This window comes from Drosophila pseudoobscura, chromosome 2, assembly GCF_009870125.1.
Source record: "Drosophila pseudoobscura strain MV-25-SWS-2005 chromosome 2, UCI_Dpse_MV25, whole genome shotgun sequence".
NCBI lineage: Eukaryota > Metazoa > Arthropoda > Insecta > Diptera > Drosophilidae > Drosophila > Drosophila pseudoobscura.
In genome coordinates, this window is record NC_046679.1 from 29,774,709 (window position 1) to 29,799,775 (window position 25,067).

The following is a 25,067-nucleotide window of genomic DNA, read 5'->3' on the forward strand; positions in this document are numbered from 1 at the left end:
TTAATAATAATATTAATATCTGTCCAAGAAAAAGTAAACAAAAGTACACTCTATTTCTAAATAATTCTTTTCATGATATCTTAAGCCCCTCTTAAGTGCCCCTAATCTTTAAGCGTATTAAAACCCTCGCATCCTTCGCCTCAAGAACTACCTTCGCCCTTTCTCCGGTAGCATTTAGCTGGCTGCTCTTTTTGATTGATGCTCAACCTCTAACCTTTAAATGTCATACCATTCCGGGAAAACAGAGCGCGAGAGAGAGCATAACTAGGGAGAGAGAGTGAGTGTGTGCAACACTCTAATTGCCATTTGTTGATGCTTCTGTGGGCGGTTTTTAGGCGATGCTTTGCATATTCCCCTGTTCGTTGTTTAGTTAACTTTTCAGAAAAGTCAGCAGGCAAGTGCCTTTCGGGATTTCAGGGAAATTTCGCGGCCCAAAATGTCAGTCATTGTATTAAATATCAAGTGGGGGATTGCAACATATAAACTTCATTAGGAAACATTTCCAGGCGTACATTGAGGCGTATGATTAATCATAAATTACGCATACGACCCATTGACGCCTATCGGTGGTCGTTGCTTGCTTTCTTTCGTTCTGAGAGTGAAAGCTAATGCCTTATCTGATAGATAAGGATATTCCCAACTATTACGTAGTTTTCCATCTCACACTCTCTCTCCCTCTCTCTCTCTCTCTCTCCCTCTCTCTCTCTCTCTCTCAACCACAATTGTTGTGCTCTGCCAACGGAATCGGAAATGCTGGTTTTCCACCCACACAGCCACAGAGAGAAAGACAGAGAGTGAGAGCGAGAGCAATCCCATGCAAAGAATCAACAGTTATACGCAGGCAGCGGCAGTGGCAGCGGCGGTGGCAGCGACAGACACCGACAGAGAGTTCGTCAAAAGCTAAATACAATTTCCACAGGCATTTTCCGACACATTTCCGACGTCTCCGATGCTGCTGCTGCCATCGACGCCGACGCACAAGTACAGCAGCGGCGCAGCCGATTTGCCGCTGTTTTCATCATGTTTTCTTCTGCTTTTTGTTGTTGTTGTTGTTTTGTGTTTTTACCGATGCCCGAGTTTTCCCATTTTCATTTTCGATTTTCACCGCTCGCGCCAGTAGCGCATTGACGGCTCAACGGCTTGTCTCGCAATATTTTGGCCAACACAAAAATCACACAAAACAATCAACAAAAAAAAATTTTCGCGCGCGTACAAAAAATTAAAACAACATTTTTTAAAATTTAAAAAATTATTCCAAACCAAAAAAACCCCAAAAATAAAAGAAAAATGTGACAAAACAGAAAGAAAAAGTGCTAGATAATTATCAGCACAAAAGAAAAGTGAAAAAAATCGAAAATTAATTGCCGCCGGCAAAACGAAAGTGAAAGAAAACTAGGAATAATTTTTGAGAAATTTTCTATAGATTTATGGCATATTTTTTGTGCTAAATGTTTTTGCAATTAAATGAAAATATTTAAATATGTAATACAAAAATATTTAAATACTTTTTAAATACCCCCATACATATATGTAAGCGTGTATTTTTGATGTAGATTTTATTCGAAAGAAAACTCTCAGTGTCTTGATGTGTCTTTTTATCTGCTGTAGTGAATGTTTTACTGTAGTGTCAATTTTACTGTAGCGTAATTTTACTGTAGTGTGGTTTTATTGTTGTCATCAATATAAAAGGCATTTTATAAATGTTTTTCGTGTTCGAATATTAAGAAATAAATTAAGGCGGAAGCAAAGGTGAAAAAAAACTGAGTTTCCGTAAAAGAAAAATTAAGTAAAAAATTTAAAAAATTTTGAAACCAAAGAAAAGGTAAAAATGGGAGAATATGCGCAAAAAAAAATATAATATAATTCCTAAGATTTATTGGTTTAATTAAAAATAATAAGTAAATCGAACATTTTAAAATTCAATTAATATTTCTAATAAATTTCTTTCTATCTTATTCTGGGGAAAATCTGATAAAAAAATGTAGGAAATATTTAAACAAAAAAAAAATAAAATGGGAGCAAAAAATATAGTACCATTCCTTTTTTTTAATACAAATAAAAAATAAATGGAAAATTTTGAAATTCAAATAATAATTCTAAAAAATTCTTTCAATCCTGTTTTGGGGGAAATCAAAATAAAAAATTTAAGAAATAGGTAAACCAAAAAATGGGTAAAAATGGGGGAATGTGCGGAAATATAGTATTATTCCTAAGGTTTTTTTATAAATAAATAAAACATACAAATGTGAATTTTAAAAATTAAATGAATATTTCTAATAAATTTCTTTCTTTCTTTTTTTTTAAGATGTTAATCAATCGACAAATCAATCAAAAAGAAAAATCATTTCAAGCCATAAAGACTGATTTGATTCAAAATTAAAAATCAATCAAAAAAACTTTAAGGAAATCGAAAAATACAAATTTTAAAGTGACCAAAAGTGCAAAAATTAAAACGTAAAATTAAAAGGAAAAATTCCAAGAAAAAAACCAACAAAATTATTGAAGAAAAAACCCAATCAAAAAGTGAAAAAGTGCAACAAAAGATTAAAACTCAAGTGATTAAAACATAAACGTACCTGCCAAAAGTAAACAAAATTGAAAAACAACAAAGAGATCTTAAAGAGCCGACAAAATGTTGAAATACCCAACGAATTCTTAGAAAAGTGAATCAAACCAATCAAATGGAGTTTCTGTCCAAGAACTTGTGTTTTTCTTTATTATTTTTGAACAATTTTGTTTTGTTTTCGTTCCGGTTAACGTTCAGCGTTCTGTTCAAACACAAAAATGTTGCTGACAATGCGGCGACAGAATGAATTGATAGGCAGTCAGCAGCATCCAGGTACAGCATCGGTGGGCGAACATCCGCCTGTAGCGACATCGTCATCGGCCACCACACATGGCGGCACACCCTCGCCACCAGTCACAGGAGCAGCAGCAGGAACGTCCTTCGGATTGAATGGTCAAGGTCTCAGCTTAGTGCCGCCCTCCAGCTCCCAGCAGGATTCTCTCAATACGCCCACAACCCCTTTGCTGGGCCTGAGCCGTAATCCTCTACAGTTTGCCGCCCCACCGGCACCACCGCCCATTGCCGTGCAGCAGGGCGCTGCAGTTGCAGCTGCACCCACGGCCTGCAGTCCGGCCTTTGGCTACTACCATCAACCCCCGGGCCCGAGTGGAGGTGGAGCCACGGCCACCATCGGCCCGGCATATCTGCAACAGCATCATCCCCCGGGGCTGGCAAAGGGCGACTCGGGACCCACTGAGCCCCAGCACTCGGTAGAATTGGACGAGTACGTGGACATATTGCAGGTGCAACAACTGCTCTTGGACTCGTCGGCGGCCGCCGCAGCGGCAGCAGCAAATCAAAATCCCCCGAATCCCACGCCAACAGAACAGCAGCAGCAGCAACAAATTGTGGCAAAGCCACGACCACGCATCAATCTACAAAAGGCCACGGAATACGCGGCCCACATAGCCCAAGGTAAGTGCCTTGAGCTTCTCCCTTTGTCATCTTGGTATCTCCCACTCTCGCACTTGTGATCCTCGTTTCATTCTCTTAGCCGAATCCTCATCGCCTGGCACGCGTCGTGTCCTGCTTGATTATCCCAATCCATATTTGTACGGCAATCCATATCATCATCATACGCCGCCAAGCGAGGACCTAGTGGCCCTTTGGTTTGGCAGCAATGGCACAGGTGAGTCCACCATTCATCCTTCACCCTGGCCCACCTTTAGGACTGATTTCTCTTGCATTTCCCTGGCATTTATTCATAATTTACTTGCGATTTTCCCAGGGTATCTGTGACACTAGTTTGGGGCGTCTGTCTGGGGGGCTTCCACTCGCCTCTGCCCCACTCTCATTACATAATTCACAGACTCCGCGCACTCCATGTTGCAGTTACTCAAAAACTATCTCGTCGGCTATAAATTGCCAAAATTAATCTGTGAATGAGCTGACAGCCAAAAGGAAAAAACCTCTGCCTCCACACAGCACACAGGCCTTACCATAAAGCTACCCTCTCGATCTAATGGCTCAATAAATAAAATGGAAATAAAACAAGACAGCCCCAAAAAAGGGTATCTCTGCTAGCGAAACAGTAGATACCCTAAGATATAAAATACAGAATATTCCCTGCCATGTATCCGATAGCAAAAACCCTAAAATCTAAAGATCCTTCTTTCAAAAACAAACCTCTCCCTCCAGCTTATAGTACCCCAATTTTTGGAAGTGTATAATAACATATTTCGCGCACTTTAATGCCGTTCGCTTGGCAATTTTTCGATGGCGCCTTCAAATGCACTGCTGCCTGGCGCCCGACGACTGTTTCAAATACAGACGACAGACAAGTCCGTTCCGTCCAGGCAGTCTGTGTCAGTCGCTCTTTTGAAATGTTGCCAAAAGCCTGAAATTGAAATTTTTCTGCTGCAAATGATGCAGTGCATCGTCCGGCACTTGCCACTGCTGCGCCCTTTCTCTGCTGCTGCAACAGGTGTGTGCCCGCACGTCTCATCGATTACTCGCCTCAGATTCCGACGTGAGTTCGGGTTCGGTACGGTTTTTGGTTTCGGTTTCGCTCTTCTTTCTTGCGGTTGTTGCCAAAAACTGAAAATTAAGTTCGAGACGCCGCCAAGACCACCCAAAGTGTGTCAATGTTGGCATCGGCGTTCGAACACGTCGGTAAAGGGATATGGGAGGAGGTGCAGCGAGTGCGGGTGGGGCGTATAAATGCGTATAAATTAAATTATATAGCTTGTGGTTTCGATCGAGGCCTAACGGTGCTATTTCCGCCTCAAAATTCAATTAAAATGTTGCCTCTCAAGTGTGTAAATGTCATTTCTGGTTGAGATTTTATGATATATAGAAGATTTTTGTATTTAAATTATCTATTCTTCGGTTAAAGCCATTTTTTTTCTATGGCTAAAATTAAAAAAGGTCCATCATTGATGTTTTTTTAAGATACTATACAAATTCCAGAAAAATACTACAATAATGCCTAAAAAAAATCCAATACAAATTCCAGAAAAATACTATAAAACAATACTATACAAATTCCAGAAAAATATAAAAATACTAAACATATTCCATAAAAATTCCATAAAAACTTCCAAAAAATATTAAAGTAAATATTATAAAGTTTGAAAAAACATACAAGCTAAAGAAAAAATACTACATATATAAATATGAGAATAATAATACTACCACAAAATTAATAGGATAGCATACAAATTATGGAATAAATAAATAGAAAAATATTAGATAAATATGAGAAAAATAATACAATAAATATGAGAAAAATAATAGGTAAAACCTGAAAAACAATAGGATGCCATACAAATTATAAAATAAATACCAGAAAAAATACTGGAAAATATACGAAAAAAAATACAAGAGAGGAATACCATAAACACAAGATAAACACCATTAAAAGAATAGGATACCATAAAAATTATAGACTAAATACTAGACAAATATGAGAAAAATATCGATAAATAATATAAAAATAATAGTACAAATACCTGAAATATTATGGAATACCATACTAATTATATACTAAATACTAGACAAATCTGAGAAAAATACTGGAAAAATATGAGAATAATAATACAATAAATACCAGAAAAATAATAGGATAAATACCTGAAAATAAATACATATTATAAAATTGGTAAACTACATTTTTCGGGCCTAAAAAGATCTACAAAAATATATTCCCTAAACATCTTTCATATATTTATTGAGAAAAGTGGCCTTAGAAAAGTAAGGAAAAGCTTATTTACCAAAGTTCTTGTCACTTAAAACTTCTTTATATGTATTTTCCAAATATATTTGTTTTTTAAATCATGCCTTACTCAACTTTAATCAAACATAAGCCCTATAAACCCCTAAATCAGCTTTAATCAATTCCAAATCAAAATCATAGGCTCCGCTTTCATTCTTTAGAACGTTCTCCTTGAAATACAATCGTTTCTTATTCTGATTTCCATAGTAAAATTAAAGAATAAAAATCCATTGCAGAGCTCGCATTTCCCACATGGCGATACACGACACACAAATTGTCTTAATTAATTAATATCATAAATACGCGACGGCGCTTAATTGCTGAATGGAGATGCAGAGAGCAAAAAAAAAAAGCAAATCTCTCATGGCAACTAATTAGCCAGGAAATGACCCCGACTGACCGACAGAGGGACACGGGGCGGGGCAGATGCAGGGAGTCGAAGCATTCGCATTCGCATTCGCATTCGCATTGCCACACAGCTGAGTGACCCTAATCGACAGGAAGCTGACTCAATCTCTCAGAGAACTGCAGCAACGGCAGCAGCACTCCTATGAGGAGGCCAGGGCCAAATGCAGCTGCCGCGCTTCTGGTGGCAGTAGGTACTGCTTGCCGCTGCCACTTCTGGTTGCACTTCACTTGCAATCAATATTCATAAATCTCTTGGCAAGGGTTCACCAATTAATAACGTGACCCGTTTATTTTATTTCACTTTATTTTTTTTTTTGCCCGTTGCCCGTTTGCCGTTTTTCCTCCTGCTCCTTCTTTGTCATCAAATCAACCTGGGTGATCGTTCCACGTTTTCCAATGAAAAATCACAAAAACGGAGACGGGGCGCGACACACACAAAGCCTTTCAGCATTTGTCAACGAGAGGCGACGCCTGACACCGCCGACAACAGCAAAACACGATCCAGGGATCCGGGGTTCCGGGGTTCCGAGGCGAACGGGTACGGAATGAAAGCCAAACAGTCAAGAAAAACTGCTAGAAAATTAAGGCAACGCGATCCAGGCTCTCGGAGTGCGAACACTCAGTGGGGAGCACAGTGGCAATGGTATACGGAAGGGAAGCCCAACATTAGCTTGCAGAAAATATACTAGAAAAATACCAGAAAAATACTATAAAAATACCAGCAAAATACTAGAGAAAAATCCACAAAAATACTGAAAAGACACCAGAAAAATACCAGATTCTTATTGGGAAAAACTAAAACAAATACTAAAAATACGCGACAATTTTGAGAATAAATACCAGAAAAATACAAGCAAAATATCAGAAAATGAATATAATAAATACCTAACAAATCCTACAACAAATACCAAAAAACGTCATTTGAAAAATATCAGACAAAAAAAATACGAAAAATACAAAAAAAAAATATTTAAAAGTCACAAGAAAAATTATAGAAATATAACGGGAAACAAGATTAAATACTTAATATAACCGAAAAGTTTAAAAATAAATGCCAGTAATAATACTAGTAATATACCATTCAAAAATAAGACAAATAATAGATTAAATACCTAAAAATACTACGAAAAATATCCGGGAAAGGAAATAAAAAATAATAGAAAAATATCATACCGAAAAATGCCCTAAAAATACTAGACAAATACCACACAAGATAATAAAACAATCACATATAAAAATTACAGAGATTTCCAGAAAAAATACCATACATATAGAAGAAAAACTAGTATTAAAATACCGAAAAATACCAGAAAATACGAGAAAAATCGGAATTTTTTTTTCATAACGCATTAGATAAATAAAATGAATATAGGTATACAATTATGAAAAATTCTTTAAAAACGTTCTAGAAATACAAAAAAATACCATAAAAAATAAAAAAATACTAGCAAAACCTCATGAAAATAATAGCAGGAGTATGACTAAAGAGCGTAGAATAATACCACAAGGATCGTTGTACCAATTGGAAGGCAGAAAGTCATAACTCAACAATTTCCCCGCTTTCTGGAACCACTGTGCTGGCACAACCTTTTGTTACCTTGTGCAACGGAAATCGTTGACATGGACCACACCACACTACACCACAGCAGAGCACACAGCACAGAGCAGAGTACAGAGCAATACAGAGGCCCATAGTCGAATCGAATCGAATCGAACGGAAAGCCAAGCCAAGCCAACAGCAAACAGCAAACACACACAATCTCCAGAAGCCTGGCACTCAGCGAGGCTTGCCTAATGTTTAATTAAGGTGATTGCTGTGCGGTCACCTGGCCCGTCGTCGTTTCAGTCGTTGCCGTCGTTGTCGATGTTTGCTGCGGCGGCTGCTGCTGCTGCTGAGCGACAACAACACCTCACGATCACCAAATTGGTTTGTAAGGATAAGCCCCAAAACGAAGGGAAAAACGGAAAAACGTATAGTTAAAAGACCTATGTCAAAGGACATATCCACCCAGAAGAAGTTGGACAGTCGGACAAAGGGGCAGGGCAGGGCAGAGCTGGGCAGGGCTGGGCAGTAGCCTTAATGAAGATTAATTGCAATCAGTGAGCCACTTGAGCTGCGATTAATTGCAGGAACCATTCAGACATGGAAATGGGAACTGAACTTCCTCCTAGATCTCCCAAGCAGCTGCTGCTGTTGCTGATGATGATGATGATGCCTGTGCTTGGGGGAATGGTTCACAAGTTCACGACGACGACGACGGCAACTTAATTGCCATTTACATGTGGCCTAAACTTGGACAGTCCGCCAGAGAGACAGAGAGAGAGAGAGAGAGAGAGATAAAGACTGCTCCCGGGGCAGGCTTTGTTGGTGGCACAATGCAGCTGATGAATTGCAATGTCTTCAATTTCTAAAACCCTGATCCACCATTTAACGGGTATTATTAGCATAATTCGCTCTCTTGGCTTGTGGCTTGTGTGGGTCGATAAAGTGTGCCACAAATGGTTACGTATAGGTCAACCTGATTATTATTGTCACCTGCATGGTCTTTGGCGCCAAGTCTGCGCCTCGGGCCCGGCCTAATCAAATCGTATCGAAATCGTAAATGAGCGAAGGGGCAGCCAGCATGTGGGCTGTTTGTCTGTGGTTTTGCATTTGTGGTTAAGTTATAATTTGTGTATCGACAACTTTCAAAATAAAGTTGGCAACGACGAGATCATGACGCTATAAATAGAGGCAGAGCTCAGAGGAAGGCCTGTCCGAGCGGAGTACTTTTGATTGCGGTTAGAAGTGGTAGTTGAGGAAGTCATTCGATAACCAATTGATGGTATTTTATTATATTTTATGTATAAATAATAAAGTATATATGTTTAGGGGTCTATCTAGACCATTTAGGGTTCTATATATCTTTTTTGAAGGTAAAGAATGGTAGGATTTTTAGGAAGACTTCGAGGAAGACTTCTTTTGCCCAAAAAGTTTCAATCATAGAAGTTTGAAGAGTCAAATAGGCAGTTTTATACTCTGGTAATACTATCTGCCATCCATCCATCTATCCATCTATCTATCTATCCATCCATCTATCCATACATCTATCCATCCATCTATCTATCCACCTATCTATCTATCGATCTATCTATCTAACCATCGATCCATCCCTCAATCTATGAACACATTTTGCTTGGCAAACCTTTTTTTCCCTTACTATTTGAAGGCCATCTTTCGTTATACAGAATCTGCTTCAATTTAAGGACTTATTTGAGACATTATCCATTATTTAAATACAATTTTCATAGCACTCTTTCTTCTTCATTTCCTCCCAAACAATAATAATCAACTAGTGCCACAAATCATAGGTTCTTTTTGCATCTTCTGCCCATTTTTGTCAAAGAACCCCTACGATTATCCCTCTAAAAACATACCTAGTTCCTTTGCTTGCCATATTCCTCATGAATGAACCAATGATTTGGCTATTTTCTGCATTTGTGTCGCTTTTAGAGGTTCTACCACTCGCCCACACATCCGGGGGGTCAACCTGTTGGCGCCGTCCGTCCGCAGTCTTTTTTTTTGGTGGTGGAACTTGGTGGCAGAGCCCACGCAAAAACAAAACGAAAACCACAATCATTTAAATAAAGCAAAAACCAAAAAAAAACTGTATGCTCTAGGAGTTCAAATGAAATTCGTTGAATTTTCGTTGAAAAACCGCAGAAACGCGTTATTCATTTGCATAAAAAATTGCTACGCCAAAGCAATCGAACATGAGGCAGACAGATAGACAGTGCACAAGGGGGCGAAGGGAGGGGACAGACCAAGAGCAAGACCGCGACCAAGCCCCAGAGTTGATTTCATTCATGAGTCGCAGTCGCAGTCGGAGTCGCTCCACTCCGATCCATTCATAAGCCGCTGGAGTCGCTAGAGCCGCAAAACATTTCTAGTTTAAGGTAAGCCACTGGACACCTACGATCTGCTGCTGCTGCTGCCGCTGCTGCTGCTTGCAACTGCAACTGCACATTATTTATAACATTTTGCCGTTTTGGGGTCACATGTTGGCGTGTGTTGCAAATTAAATTTGCAAATTATAGGCTGTCGCTGGGGGTTTCCGGTTAACAACGTCTAACAAACGGTACGGCTCCACTCTCCCATCTCATCCTCCAAAAAAAAAAAGGAAAGGGGGGGGGTAGGCTTCAAATGTGTGTTGCAGCACCAAATAAAAATCTTCAAAATCTTGAGGCACTTCATGAGACACCGCATACTGTTTGGGGCGCCCCAAATATGGCACACAAAATGGTCTCAACGCGAGTCCGTCGTGGTCCGTGTCTTGTACATTTGAACTGTCATGCCACAAGGAGACCCGAGACCCGAGACCCACAGACCCCCAGACCCCCGAACTGGTTGGCTGTAGCAAGTTCCAGGCCATCTGACATTTTGAAGCGAAATGTCAGTCAACTCCTCAACACAACAGCCGCGGTGCCTCTCTAGTGGTGCCTGCCTGCCACTGCTGCCGCTGCTGTATGATGATTTGGGTGGTTAGCGGCCATTACCATCCACCATTACCACTCGTGGGTTGCCCCTAAAGATGGCTTAGATACAACAGTTTGTTTGAAGGAAAGTTTCGGTTGGTTTTGGGGGAAAACGACTAGGGAATGCCCTTGAATTGAATCTATGCTGATAGTCCCCCTAGGTGGCTAAGAATTTCCAATGGAACTAGTTCAGTGAACCAAATTTTAGCTAGTTCTAGTTCTAGGTATGCTGGGATATCACTTTCTGCATTTATTTCGGAATTTTCTAGAGGAACTAGTTCGGTGAACTGGAATTTGAACTAATTCTATTCTAATTTTGGGGATATTTCTGCAAATTTTAGTAGAATTATGCCTTTAGGGATTCTTGAAGCGCAAAACGTATTTTTAATATTACAAGTCGGAACTAGTTCCATTTGGGTTTCTTGGTTTCCAGCCACGTGAGCTTTGTTTTTTTCAGTACCACTTAATTTTAAAGCAGAAGAATTGATAGAACCAAAATGGGAGCTAGTTTATTTTGAGTATCTTTCTTATCGAGCCATGTGTTTCTCGTTTTTTTCAGTACAAAGCAACTTTAAATCTGAAAACAGACAAATCTAACATCGGAACTAGTTCATTTTGGGTATCTTCATATAGAGTCACGTGTTTTTCGTTCTTTCGATTAAAAAAATTCGATTTTTGTCTATAAAATATAACTAATTCATAGAAAATATATGTGCAACTGTTGTTTCCTTGAAGACCAATCAAAATCTGACCCATCCATCATTCCCATTTTGGTGTACCTCTGATGCCCTAACTCTTGTACACTCGCATCCAAGGGTACTTCAGTCATAAACAGGGGCAGCCACAGCACGGCATCGCCATCGCCATCACCATCATCATCATCGTCATCACCACACCATGAGAGATCATTCAGAGATCATACAGATCACAAGATTTCCAACTAAATATGGTAGCCGAAAAAATAATTTACATCAAGTTTTTGTTATGTTGCTTTATTGTTCTGTTTGCCCGTTTTGCCTGTTGTCTTGTGTCGCTATATCTTTTATGATTGTTGTTGTTTGCGTGATTTTCAAGTTTTATGTTATTGCTCTTCTAAATGTATCTATGGGATACCCACTAGTTGTGGGCGAGATGGAGCGCGCGCGCCTTGATGCCCACTCACTCTCAATGGTTTTGCCTTTTTTAGAGCCGCTGTTTCTGTTTTCTGTTGTTTTTCGTGAATGAAAGATTTGTCCAAGAGATTCGATTCCAAGATTCCATTCGATTGGATTGGTGGTAGCCAGCAATTTCAAGTGCTCTCTCTCTCCCTCTCTCTGTGCATTTCTGAGAGGCATGCCACTTGACACATTTCAATGGGAAAAAAAAAACAAAAAATAGGAGGAGCATACAAAAAAGCAGACAAATCAAAAATAGCCTTTCAAAAAACCGAAACCTCACAAATTACGCGCATATTTTCTAATGAGCTCAAGCATGCCCCCACAGCACAGATTGCCACGGTTCGGAAAACACCCAAAAACAAAATACAAGGAAAAGTCTTTTTCCTCTGGTGGTGGCCAAAAAGATTTATGCGTTCAACAGCAACCCCTTAGCACCTCCGTTTTGAAAGAGGAAGCGGGGAGCGGGGAGCGGAGCCCCAGCCAACAATTGGTGCCAACTGATGCCTTGGAAAGGCGACACATATCGTTAGCACAAAGCCCCGTAAGAGAGAGGCAGAAAAAAGTGTCTGTCAAATGTTGAAAGATGCGACAATTTGTGGCCCAAACGAAAATCAGACAGGACGGCTAATTAGTGAGAGGGTGGGATCACTATTCTAGAGTACACTGAGACAAATGCAAGAAGTAGAGTGTATAATGAGTCCTAGAAGAGTAGAAGTCCTACCATGGAGACCTTTCAATGTATATATCTGGCATATGGGGATCGTAGAGGGAGTTTAGAGATTATTTGGAATTAAATATTTTATATATTATTTTTTTATATCAATTATCTTTTTATTTTCCTATTACAAAAAACATATTTTGCAGAAATAAAGCAATTTTTCTATAACAAAAATTCCCTTAGGAAAGGATTTCTGAAATTCGTATCCTTTCCCTTAGGTTAACTTTTAAGGCAGCTTTTCTTTGATTGCTTATAATAAACATTTCTTAAAATTCATTTTCTATATTTTTCCATAGTTTCATATTTTTCTATATTATTTTATCTTTGTATATATTATTTTTATTTTTGTATATTTTAAAAGTATCTCGTTATATTTTTGTATATTTTTTTTCCTTTATTTTTGTATTGTATTTTTTTATATTTATGTATAATTTTTTCTTATATTTTTGTTTGATTTTTTTAAATATTTTTTAATATTTTTTAAACATTTATTTTTAAATATTAAAGAAATTTTTTTTTTTAATATTTTTCTACAAATTTTTGGTTATACTTTTTTGTTATTTTTTTTTTAGTTATACTTTTATTATTTTATATTTTTATATTTTTTAATATTTTATAAATATTTTTTATAGTTTCTAATAGGTTTTATTTTTTTCCGTTTTTCCTTTTGACTTTCTAGTATTCTTTCAGTGCAATTGCTTTCTCGTTAATGGCTTTAATGATTTTCCATAGTTTTCGCCGATATTTGATAGATCTAGTGCCAGCACAATCAGCACACATTTGTTGTCGCCTTTCGTCGAGAGGGGGAGATTTTTGGTTCCGACTCCGATTCCCATCCCATCCACCTATGCGTATGACGAGGAGAGCCTCCTCCTAGAGACTATCTCTCTATCTTTCTAGCCAAACAAAAGCTACTTACTTTGTGCGCAACAAGAGCCCCCGCAAAAAAAAGAGAAGCCTAAATGTAAAATGAAAATAAAAGAAGTTAAAGCCACGAAAAGCAGCAAGTTTTTCCAGCACTGCGACACGCGCATTGAGGCTTTTGGGGACTTTGGAGCTCTTAGGTCTGTCTCTTGCTGTCTCTCTCTCTGTGTGTGAGTGTGTGTCTCTGTCTCTATGGAAGCTGTTGGCTACTTCCTCGAACCTCTCGCTCGCACACACACACAACGAGCGACACAGCGACATTGCATTTGAACAGTGGAACAAATTTGCAGCTGATTTATGTAAATCGCCAACAACAACGACGACGAGTTTTTATTTTAACCTTTTTCTTTTTCGTCCACCCTTTTAGAGAGGGTATGATGGGCCTAGAGAGGTGTTTGGCGGGTATAGAGAGAGGACCCTCCAGGAGTCTTTCCAATCCACGTAAGAATCGTGCGAAAAACAACTCTTATGCTACGATATTCCCATCCTCCCAATCCGCCATCCTATCCCAAAGAAACCTGTTCAAAATCGTATGAAAATGTATCTCAAAGGGTATCCAAATCGTTGGCTTTTCGTCTCGTATTTTGTTGTGGTTCCCAATCAGCGTATTGAATGCACCCGCTACCGCTGGTCGCCCCTCCTATCCCTCTGCCAGCCACTCCCTAATCCTCTCTGGCTGCACTACTTGTTGTTGGGGCTTTCTTCTTCAGTTTTTTGTTTTTTTTTTTGGGTCCGTTATTTGGTGGTGGCGTGTGTATCTGAAAGATACAAAACTGCAATTCATTGAGCGAAAATTTTGTTGGTTCGTTATGAATGGAGCAACCCACGCGCTGGCTTCGACTTCGACTTCACTTCGATACTAAAAAAAAAAAAAAAAAAAAAAAAGAGGCTCTCTGCTGGGAGCTGCTGCGACTGCAGCCAGACGGATATTGTGCAGTCCGTGGTGTTTGTCGTAGTTCTTTTACTGCTTCTCATTCATTAGCTACTTTTTTGGTGCCAGGCTGGGGATTCTGGGATAGAAAATAAGACAAAAAATTGCTTTAGCTTTGATTAAATCTGGAAATGAAGATAAGTCCCAAGGAAAGACTAGATTTTGGAAGAGATTTTCGTTGGTAAACGATTATCATTCTGTGTTTTGGGATGACATGTTGTTTGGTTTCAAATGAAAGTACTTTTTTCTTTGCATTTTCTATATTTTATTTTCCATCTTTTGTTCCATAAAGAGTCCACCCACAGAGGCCATAAGACACCTCCCATTTCTGCTCATTCTTCACTGCCATTTCTACTCCTTTGTCCCCATATTCCTCTCCTTACTTCAGTCCCTTTTACAGTCTGTGTTCGAAACATTCTGTAGGCCTATTTCTTTTCTCCAACAACTGCATCCCCCAACTGTTCTCTCTAAGCAAACAACCCTCCCTCCATTTTCCTCAAATATGAACCATTTTTCAAGTGCCAAAATCTATCCACACCCTCTACTCTCTGGCCTCTGGCCACCCTGCACCGGACACGACACGACAATCGAAAAGCGATTGAAAATAAAAATCGATCAATGCCCCAGAGCTGTCAGGCATCGTGACAGGCGGCAAAAAACCAAAGCCCCAAAAGCTCAAAACTCAACTCAAAAGTCGAGCCAAGAGTCAAGCGGGATCGGAGCATGTTATGCTTATTTTGTTGTTGCTGTTGCTGTTGCCGTTGCCGTTTTAACAATATTTTTGCACTGTGCTGTTGGCCAATATTCAAATGCAATTTATGTCATCGCCAGCTTGCATATGACGTCAGCCAGTTTTGACCATGGGATGTGGTTAGCAGTTTGGTTGCACCTTCACGAGAGAGGGTATAATGATTGCAGCCAGGGTTTTGTGGTGCCGAAAATGCAGCAGGGTTCGAGTTGGGCACTGCTGGATGACGCGTGACACGATCAACAGTCTGTTGTTTCTTGAAAAAGGAATAAGGAAAGATTGTATCTTGTAGGCACCATCTAAAAGATATATCTTTGAGAGCATCTATAGATTTTAACATCTAAAAGATGTATCTTGAAGAAGAATACCTAAAAGATACATATTTCAGAGTAGCAATCTAAAAAATATATCTTTAAGAGTATCTATAACTTGTACCATCTTAAATATGCATCTTTAAGAGTATCTATAGCTTATACCATCTTAAATATGTGTCTTTAAGAGTATCTATACCCCTTACCAGCTAAAATATGAATCTTTAATAGTATCTATAGCTTTTTCGCTCTAAAATATGATCTTTAGATGTATCTTAAGCATTTACCGTCTAAAAGATATATCTTTAGGAGTATCTAGAGCTTTTAGCGTCTAAAAGATATATTTTTAAAAGTATGTAGAGCTCTACCCATCTTATAGATATATTTTTAATAGTATCTACAGCTCTTACCATCTTATAGATATATCTTTAATAGTATCTATAGCTTTTACCATCTTAAATATGTATCTTTAAGAGTATCTATAGCTCTTACCAGCTAAAATATGTACGTAAAAATATATATCTTTAATAGTATCTATAGCTTTTTCCATCTAAAAAATATATATCTTAGCTTTATCTCTAGCTTTAAGAGTATCTCTAGCTTCTGCCTGGCGACTAGTATCTTGTATCTGGTATTACTGTGCCGTGGCAGCTGTGCGGCAAGTCATAAAACTATAATGGCCGAGGCAGCAGCAGCAGCAGCAGCCGCACCAGCAGTGGAAAAGCGGAGGAGTAGTGGGAAATAGGCCCATTCCATGGATAAGACTTTTTGCGACTTCCCCAGCAAAGTGCAAATTAATTACGAAAAAGCCCAAGACACTAAGAGATTTTAGTGCCCGCAAGTGGTCAAGATATCTTTAGTGGTCAAAAGAGATACTTTTAGATTTGAGGCCTAACGATTTTTATGGGAATTTTCTCACATGCATTCTAGTGAATGCGCTGCTCTTTATGGCTGCCCAAGATCTCCAGATTTGTAGAGACAATAGGCAGCCGTTGACAAACGCCTGAAATATGATAGTTCCGATCGAAGAAAAACGGTTCTCCCTGCTCTCAGCTCTCGCCTACCCACTGTGCTTTTCAGCTTTTCAGTTTTTTCATTCAAAATTCAAGATTTCTCAATACGTGAATGCAGCCAAATGAATGCCGAGGCATTTGATAGTTAATTTGTTTCCAAAAAAGAAGTAAAGTTTTCCGGTCTTTCGGTTAGAGAGACATGCTAATGCGGTTCCGGTGTGCAGCAGCCGCTGTCGTAGCCGATGTCTTCGATTTCTTAGGGTCGATCAGCCATGGCCATCAATTTGCATTTGCTGCCCACATTTTATGACTCGCGTGCCCTTTTTGGCACCTGGGGTCTTAAGGTTTTTGTGTGTTCGTTTTCGTTTCATTCATGATTTCATCATTGAGCGGTTTCGTGGGCGCCCTTTACTACATTCATTCATAAAAAAAAACCCCCCGTGCCTAGCCTCAACCGATCTTTGAATCTCTGTTTCGTTTCGGGGGGGGAATGGGGGCGGGGAAAGGTAACATAATACTCACGGCTCTCTCGCGCATCGATTGCTTTTATTTGGTTAAGCTTGAGAGATGTATCTATGCATCTATCTATCTATCTATCCATATCATGTCGCTTCTGGTTGCACTGTCCTCCTCCTCCACCTCCTCCTCCTCTTCTCATGTTGTGCCTCGCTTAATTTTAGCAACATTTAACCCAGTTTTTTGTTGTTGTTGTTTTTGTTGATGTGTATCTTCTGCTGCTGCTGCTGCTTCTTTGTCTTCTTTTTGTTTGCTAATGAAGTGTCAACAACAAATTGAATGTCTAACATTTGTTGCATGTCGCCAGTCGAAAACAGCAACAACAACGACAACCACTAGCCACTCGTGGAACATATGTCTGTGTCTTTGTTTAATGCTTTAAATAAATAAAATTGTGAATGCAAATGCAGAAAAACTGCCGCAAAAAATAGCTGAATAAGAAATTTGATTGCAAAGAAAAGATAACGATGGCGGGCATACCCTTAAATGGAAAATACAAAATCTTCCAAATAGAAAATTTCTATAAAAATTAGTTTTACTTGTACCGTTATGTAGGTTGTTGTTGTTGTCATTTTCGATTAAGACAGATCTAGTGGAAGCTTCTGTTTAGCGCAGGCTGATCGTGGGCCTGAAAGAGATGGAGAATGTATCTGCAGTGAAGCAGATCAATGAGAAGATACCTGGGGATACCTTTTATTTAAGTGCAGTGGTCCGCGATTTTTTTATGTTTATTTTTGAATTTAATTTATCTGAATTATATATGAAGAATTATATGAAAATATAATATTTGAAAAATAGTTTTGAATAATTATTAAAAAAAAAAAAAAATAAAAAACCAAAAAAAATAATAAAAATATATAAAATACAAATAAAAAAAAATAATTCTAAGTATTCATTTTATTTTTTTAATATATTTATTATTCATTTTATTTTTTCTTATATATATTATTTTCTTTTTAATTTTGTATATATTTTTTTTATTCTTTTTTTTAATTTTATTTTTTTTACAAAAATGTATCTTTCTGCATACTTTGTTAATAAAATAGAGTATTAATAATATAATTTATGCCAGCACGTAGCCGCCACGTAGACGCAGGCGGCACTGGCTTTGGCTTTGGCACAGGCCCCAAACAAACTAAAAAAAACAACAAAAAAAGAAACATGCCCTCGCCCAAGGCACAATCACCAATTCATTCATTTTGGCGGCTTCGTATCTGTATCTGCGACTGTTGCTGCTGCTGTTGCAATCATCGAACATCGCTTGCCAAGTGTGTCGACGCCGCAGCAGGCAGCGGAGAAGCAGCAGCACCAGCACCAGCAGCAGCTACTGCAACTGCAGATACAACAGCAACAAAGATACAGATACAACAAAAAATAAAGTTAACATCGACAGACAACAACATCGGAGAGACGAAACGAGACGGGACGGGACGACAGGAACGATCAATTTGCATACAACGGCGGCCGTTTTGTGAATGAAAATATATAGATTTTGTTGTTGTTTTTGTTTCTGTTTTGAGCCAACAACAAATTAAAGCAACAAATGCAATAAATTGTTAAATTTTATTATTCTGCGACGGGGATACAGGGTGCTGGCTGCCGCGACCTACGCACAGACACTGGACACACCAGCAGTGGCAACCCACACAAGTGGCAGGCAGCAGGCAGGCAGGCAGCGACAACTATCTGTAAGATACAGTCTGAGTGCGACGACTGTGTGTTGCGGCTAATTTGATTTCAGCATTCGGCCAAAACGCTGCTTTCCGCTAGTCAAAAGCTGCCGATAGTCGTTTGTCGATTGTTTCTGGTTCTCTGCGGTTTTTCGGCACGCCAACACAAAAAGATACAGATAGATAGCGAAGGAGATGGAGATACAGATAGAAAGATGGATCTACAACTGTTTGGTTTGTGTTCATTGATGATTTTTGTACCCTGTGACAAGAGAGTAGAAGGGTATGTTAGAACAGGAGGACGTGATCCTTCGGTGTAAGGTTTATATGAAAGGATAGATCTTAGAGGAGGCAACAGGTTTCTAAAAGTTTTAAGATGCTGGTTTGTATGTAAAGAGCAAATTAAAAATAAAAAAATGAATTTAAAAAAAATATATTAAATGTAAAACAATAAAAAATATATATAAAATAACACAACAAAGCAAATTAAATATACTTATAAAAAAAAAATTATATAGTAGATAAATAAAAATAACTAAAAATAGAAATATAATATAAATGAAAAAAAAAAAACATAATATAGTAAAAATATTATAAAAAAAAAAATACTATAGAAAACATATATATAAATTTTAAATCAAAAAAATATATATATAAAAGGAATAAATAAAAAATAATAATTATAAATATTAATAAAAAAAAAATAATAAAACAGAAAACAAAATGAAAAAAAAAATAATGCAAAGTTATAAATTAAATACAAACATAAAAATTACAAAAAAATTATAATGAAAAAAAATTAGCTAAAAATAAAAAATAAATAATGCGAAGTTATAAATAAAATAAACATACATAAAGAAATATATATAAGATAAAGCAATTTAATACAAAAAAAAAAACAGTAAAAAAAGGTAATACAAAAATAATTACATCAATTAATAAAAATAAAATGGGTTGGGAAGACTATACCGAAGACTATAAAAACAGTCGGGTTACTGGAACTTCAATTCTCTTTTCTCCTGTGATTCGCCTATGGCCGTGGCAGCATTGCCTATTCCTCGGCTTCCTCTTCGTTCGTCAAAGCCTTGGTCAAAGCGCTGAGTCTGTCTGATTCGGTCCCTCCCTCGCTATTTCTATCAATTTCTCTCAATCAATAGATTAATAAATGAGGCAATCTATCTATTAGTTAAAACAGATAAAGATCTCAAGATATATGTTAAAGCTCTTAGAATGCTATCTGTCTATCTTCTCTCCATCACTGAACATAGAGAAAAATCTTCATTAGATATAGTTCTCATACAAATACTCCCCAAAACACCAGAGTATCTCAATGTCTATTATCTCCTGTAGCACTTGATTTTCTATTATTTTCTTCTTTTTGCCTCTCTGTTGATTCATTCATTTAATTTGTCTATTTTCTGTTGCTGTTGCTGTGGCTGTGGCTCTGCTCCACCATTTACTTTTCATATTAATTGCTGACTGATGCTGGCAACAACGTAAATGTGATAATAAATTATTACAGCAAAAGACATTTACTGGGTGGGCGAGAGAGCAGTACAACAACTCGGACAGAGACAGACAGACAGATAGACAGACGAACACTCTCGAATACAGCCGCTTCGAAGGGAGTCGATCCATCGATCTATGGCGATCTGTGGGCTGTTCGATGCTGTTTGCTGCTGCTGCTGTCAGATCTGGCTTTGCTTTGGCTTTTGTGTTTGTTTTCAATGCGTTTTTAATTATATTCATCGTGAGTAAAGGCAAAATATAGTTATGTACATTAAGTCTAAGTATTTCCTGTCTCTGTCATAAGTGAAAGAACAGCAATAAAAGCAATCGAGGGAACCAATTAAAAAAGAAATGAATCCAGTTATTGGCGAAGGTTGACCACCCGATGAATTCTATAACCATAAATCACAAACAGAACACTTTCTAGGGAATAACTTGTCTCAAAAACATTCGTTAAATGAGTAATCAAGTTTTTCCTATAAAGAAAACGATCGAAATCTTAAATTGGTCCAGAGATCAGTTAATCAGAAAAACAAGAGGTTTTTTCTTGTAGATAAGCAAAGAATACCCCAATAAAATATTTTAATGTTTATCAAGATTATTTCTGATATAAAAACCATTGAAATTTCCCTCTTATATGAAAATTTATGATAATTATTATCTTTAGCATTGTAAATTATTGATTTTTATGGCGAGCAGTATTTGAGATTGTAAACTGGAATATTTTATGCTTTAAGATCCGTTCAATTGAAGATTAATTGGTTAAGATATAAGATAAATATTTTAAAGCATTTGGGAAACATTCAAAGAAGTGTATTATACCTTTTTACTCATATAGGAATAATCTAAGAGATATTCAGATGATAATTCTTCTAGAATCAGAATACTTTCAAAGGACATCCTTATCTGTCAAGGGGCATATCTTTCTCATACAAATTTTTAAGATTCTGCACAACAATGATCATGAAATTACTCAAGAGAATGAAGAAAACAAGATCCCAGGCATAGCTCCTCTCTCCATCTCTATATTTCTGCTACTATCCCTCAATCTTTCAATCAAATTATGGTTTAAATTCGTACATTTAACCCAGAGAACTATTTCCATCTATGTGGAATACATCAGGGATAGTTTCAAGACTAGAAGATCTCAGTAATTATTGATCTATAGTATCCTTAGTACATGATCAGCCTCCATATGACACGGCAATCCTAAAACACAAGACTTTGGGTATACTTTTCTGTCCATTTGGCGGTATTTCTTATAGAAATAACCCTTTTTCCTGCTCAATCGATACCCAAACCATCTAGTTACCCTTTTCCAACTCAATCGTATAGAAACCCCTCCCCAATAACCCTCCTCCAACCATATACGAGTATAAACTATATTCTAAAGCGGCCCATAAACTACATAAATACCAAAAATCCGCGTGCACTTAACGCATCAACTGAAACCCGAAAGAACCCACGAATGAGAGAAGAAAATGATGACAAGCGCGATGAGAATTTATATGGGAAGCCATAAAGAAAGGCGACGGCATAAATAACACAAGGCGTTGCCCACTGAAGCGATCCATAGCGATCCGCAGCGATGCACCAAAAACATGAAGAAGATCTCTCCCAGGCCCAGGCCCAGGCCCAGACGCAGGCCCAGGCCCATTCCCATCGTGAGAGGCTGCCACACGCGCAACTAATTAAATTAAAGGCGATCACCAGAGCAGGTCCGACGACGACGACGAATATGTTGGGTGGGTGTCATGTGGCGTTGCGGGTCCCCCAAAAACACTACTTTGTGTGTGAAATTTATGTGCAATAATTTAAAACGATGATCGGTACAATACGGTACGGTTCCCACACCCCCGGAGCCTAGACAGCAAAAATTGATCTTGCACCCACTTTTCATGTGGAGAGTCCGAAATTGGCAAAACGCCTTCGGTTCTGCCACCACCATCGTGGGTGAGAGATCAGTTTCGTTACGTTACGTTTTTATGGAGCAAGTTCAGTTGAGTGACCCCTCCCGCCCCTCGTCACCCGCTCCCGCGTGGCACACATGTGTAGGACAATGTGGCACGCGACTGGCGACCACAACACACCACATCACGTGGGACCCCGTCTCCCGTTCGGTTCTCTCTGGCTTCGGGTTTCGGTTGCGGGTCCTCCTCCACAAATTCTGCGTGCTCTTGGCATCGACAAGTGTACGTACGATACGTTTTTGGGGGATGTGGATGTCGACGTCGACGTAATGTCTGGTCGTCTCGCGATTGTGTTTTTGCGGGGGTTGCTCTGCGCTGTGTTTGTGCTTTTCCCACACAACCAAGCGACAGAACGAGAGAGGCTGGTCAGACGAGAGACCGGCCCGCCGGCCAGCCGGCACATCCACCCACCTGCAACAGCAGCAGCAGCAGCAGGCGGATGAAAGATCTGCCAAATGTCGGTCATTCCACAAGCATTCCAATTCTGAGGCCGAGTTCAAGGGCGTTCTTCGCACAGAAAAACCTTTCGTTTTGTGGCACACGCCAAAAGGAACATCCACACAGAACAGCAGTGGATGCCACATGGAGGCGTCTGTGGCACGCTTCAATCTTTCTCTCACTCTCTGGGGAACGCCTCGTTGCCATTTTGGCCCACGTATTCTTTGGGGCTGCAAAGTGTGGCTGCGGCTTTGGCTGTGGCTGAAACTTGCACTTTTAATACCTGGCAGCCATAGAGGGTATATGCGTATCTATTTGGGGAATGTTGTGTTTTGTGGTTAGAATTCTAATTCTAATTCTTCTAATTCTAATTCGAGATATGGCTTCCCGAAAAGCTTCATTGCAGGTGCAAATAAGTTTCAGCTATGATTTTTTTTACACAAAAACAATCCTCAGAATTTTTTAAAGCCTTTCTTTGGCTGTTCTGCATTAGTTTTTGTATAAAATAAATAATATAAAAATTAAATAAGCTTCAAAAATTCAAAAAATATTTATAGATCAATTTAAAATAGAAACCAGTTAAAAATAGTCATTAAAAAATTAATTAAATTATTTCTAAAAAAAAAATACAGTAAAAATAATATGAAAATAATTAATAAACATACATAAATTATTAAAAACAAAATTTTATAATTACACTTTTTTAAACCTAAATTATTAAACTCAATTTAAAAAAAAATTAATACAAGGAAAAATTTAAAAATAATAAATAAAAGAAAAAATTCAAAAAATAATAAACAGATAATAAATACAACAACAAAAATTAATCTTTGAAACAAAAAATGTAATAAAAATGTGAATGTAGAAGTATTACGTTTAGGGGATCACATCCGAGCAATAATAATAAGAATTAATTTATAAAAAAAAGTAATAATGAAGAAAATATGTTCCCATTTCCCTCCAAAATCTATACAAGACACGCAGACGATCTGTTCTAAGAGCTGTATCTACCTCCGGCACACGGGTATCTCCATTGTCGGGATAGCATTCTCTCGTTGTTCTGCATCTAGCGATGCGTAGATGTCATTGTCGTGTCTGGTCGGTCGTGTGCCGCCGCAAATAAATCAACAACATGTTGCCTGGCTGCTGCGGCTGCGGCTGCCTGCCTGCCCCTATCTCTCGGAGGCATCCGGTTCGCCCATGGCTCAAAAATATTTTCTTATATGCACAAGATTTTCGCTTTTTATTTATTTTGATTTTTTATCTGGCATTATGCAAACGGCGACTCAATCAAGGCATTTTATTAACGCATTTTCGAGGTTTTAATTTGCAATATGGCGAGACGGAGAGACGGCGGGACGCAAGGACATCGGACGGGCCGTATTGTTGGGGTTTTGTTTTTTTTTTTCTCTCTCTTTCGGGTTTCGGGCCCATGTGTCGAGTGTGTGTGAGCGCCACAAAACATGGCAGTCAACAAATTTACGACATAATAATTTACATTTATCTGCCTGCAACGAGGCAGTCAACAGTGCAACAACAACAAAAACATAAACTGGATACCCAATGTGTGAATGCGTGTGTGTGAGAGTTTTCATAACAAGAAAAGGATAAGCCAAGCCATCTTTCCACAAGTCGAAGTGAGAATGTCCTTCAAAGGAACGAAAATAAAAAATATACATAAAATAAAATACAAAAAAAATTTAAGACAAAGCAAAAAAAAAAATTTAAACAAAAAATAATAATAACTTTAAGAATGAAAAAATATTTGTTTAAAGACATAATTTGAGGGAACTTAAACAAATTAATTATTAATTATATATATAATCAATTCTTTAAGCCTAGGAAAACTATTTGAAGGACCCAAAAGATCTAGCATCTTTAGAAATTTATAATTAAAGTCAGTTCTTACTATAGAAAACATTTTTTAAAGCAATCCAAGATGTTTTTCCCATAGATTTCAAGGAAAAAAAGATTTAAATCTAAGAATTTATGGTCTTGAGGTAGATTTCCTACTAAAAAGTTTAGATTCTGAGAAGATTTTATAGCTTTTAAACGTAGAAAATTATTAGAAAAGATAGTTTTATATCTAGAAATCTCTAAGGTGCGTTGCAAGCGGTTTAGATCCAATATTTTTTAAGCATTAAAGGCTTAGTGGTATTCCATTTCCGAGGTATTTTCATAATATTCAATCTCCAAAGAAGAATTCAATCTCCAAAGAGTTCCAAACCAGATTTCTTTTTTGGAAAAATTAAAATTATTCCAGGGCATAACGCTTTCATTTTACAAGCAGTTTTCTTCTCCCTCCTTCCTTCTGGATTTCCACCATGCATATTCCAAAATAAAAGGTGTTTTCTGTTTATTTCAATCAAACCCCTTTCCTGGGTTACGTATCTTTTTGGTGAGTGTATCAAAAGCCAGCGCCATGTTGTTTAATAAGTTACCTTCTTGCGATATGTCGA

General features: G+C 38.0%; 1 protein-coding gene across 3 annotated transcripts in view; it reads left to right on the forward strand.

Moving 5' to 3' along the window:
- The first annotated feature begins 2,532 nt into the window (after positions 1 to 2,532).
- Positions 2,533 to 25,067, forward strand: part of sr (zinc finger domain-containg protein striped) — a 52,534-nt gene continuing 29,999 nt past the window's right edge. Inside the window, exons 1-2 of one of the 3 annotated variants that reach the window (XM_033384285.1) lie at positions 2,533 to 3,481; positions 3,561 to 3,695. In XM_033384285.1, the coding sequence (XP_033240176.1) occupies positions 2,785 to 3,481; positions 3,561 to 3,695 (832 nt within the window). In that variant the 5' untranslated portion in view covers positions 2,533 to 2,784. The remainder of the gene's footprint in view (positions 3,482 to 3,560; positions 3,696 to 25,067) is intronic. The other 2 variants (XM_015182848.2, XM_002138022.3) reach the window with 2 other exon arrangements.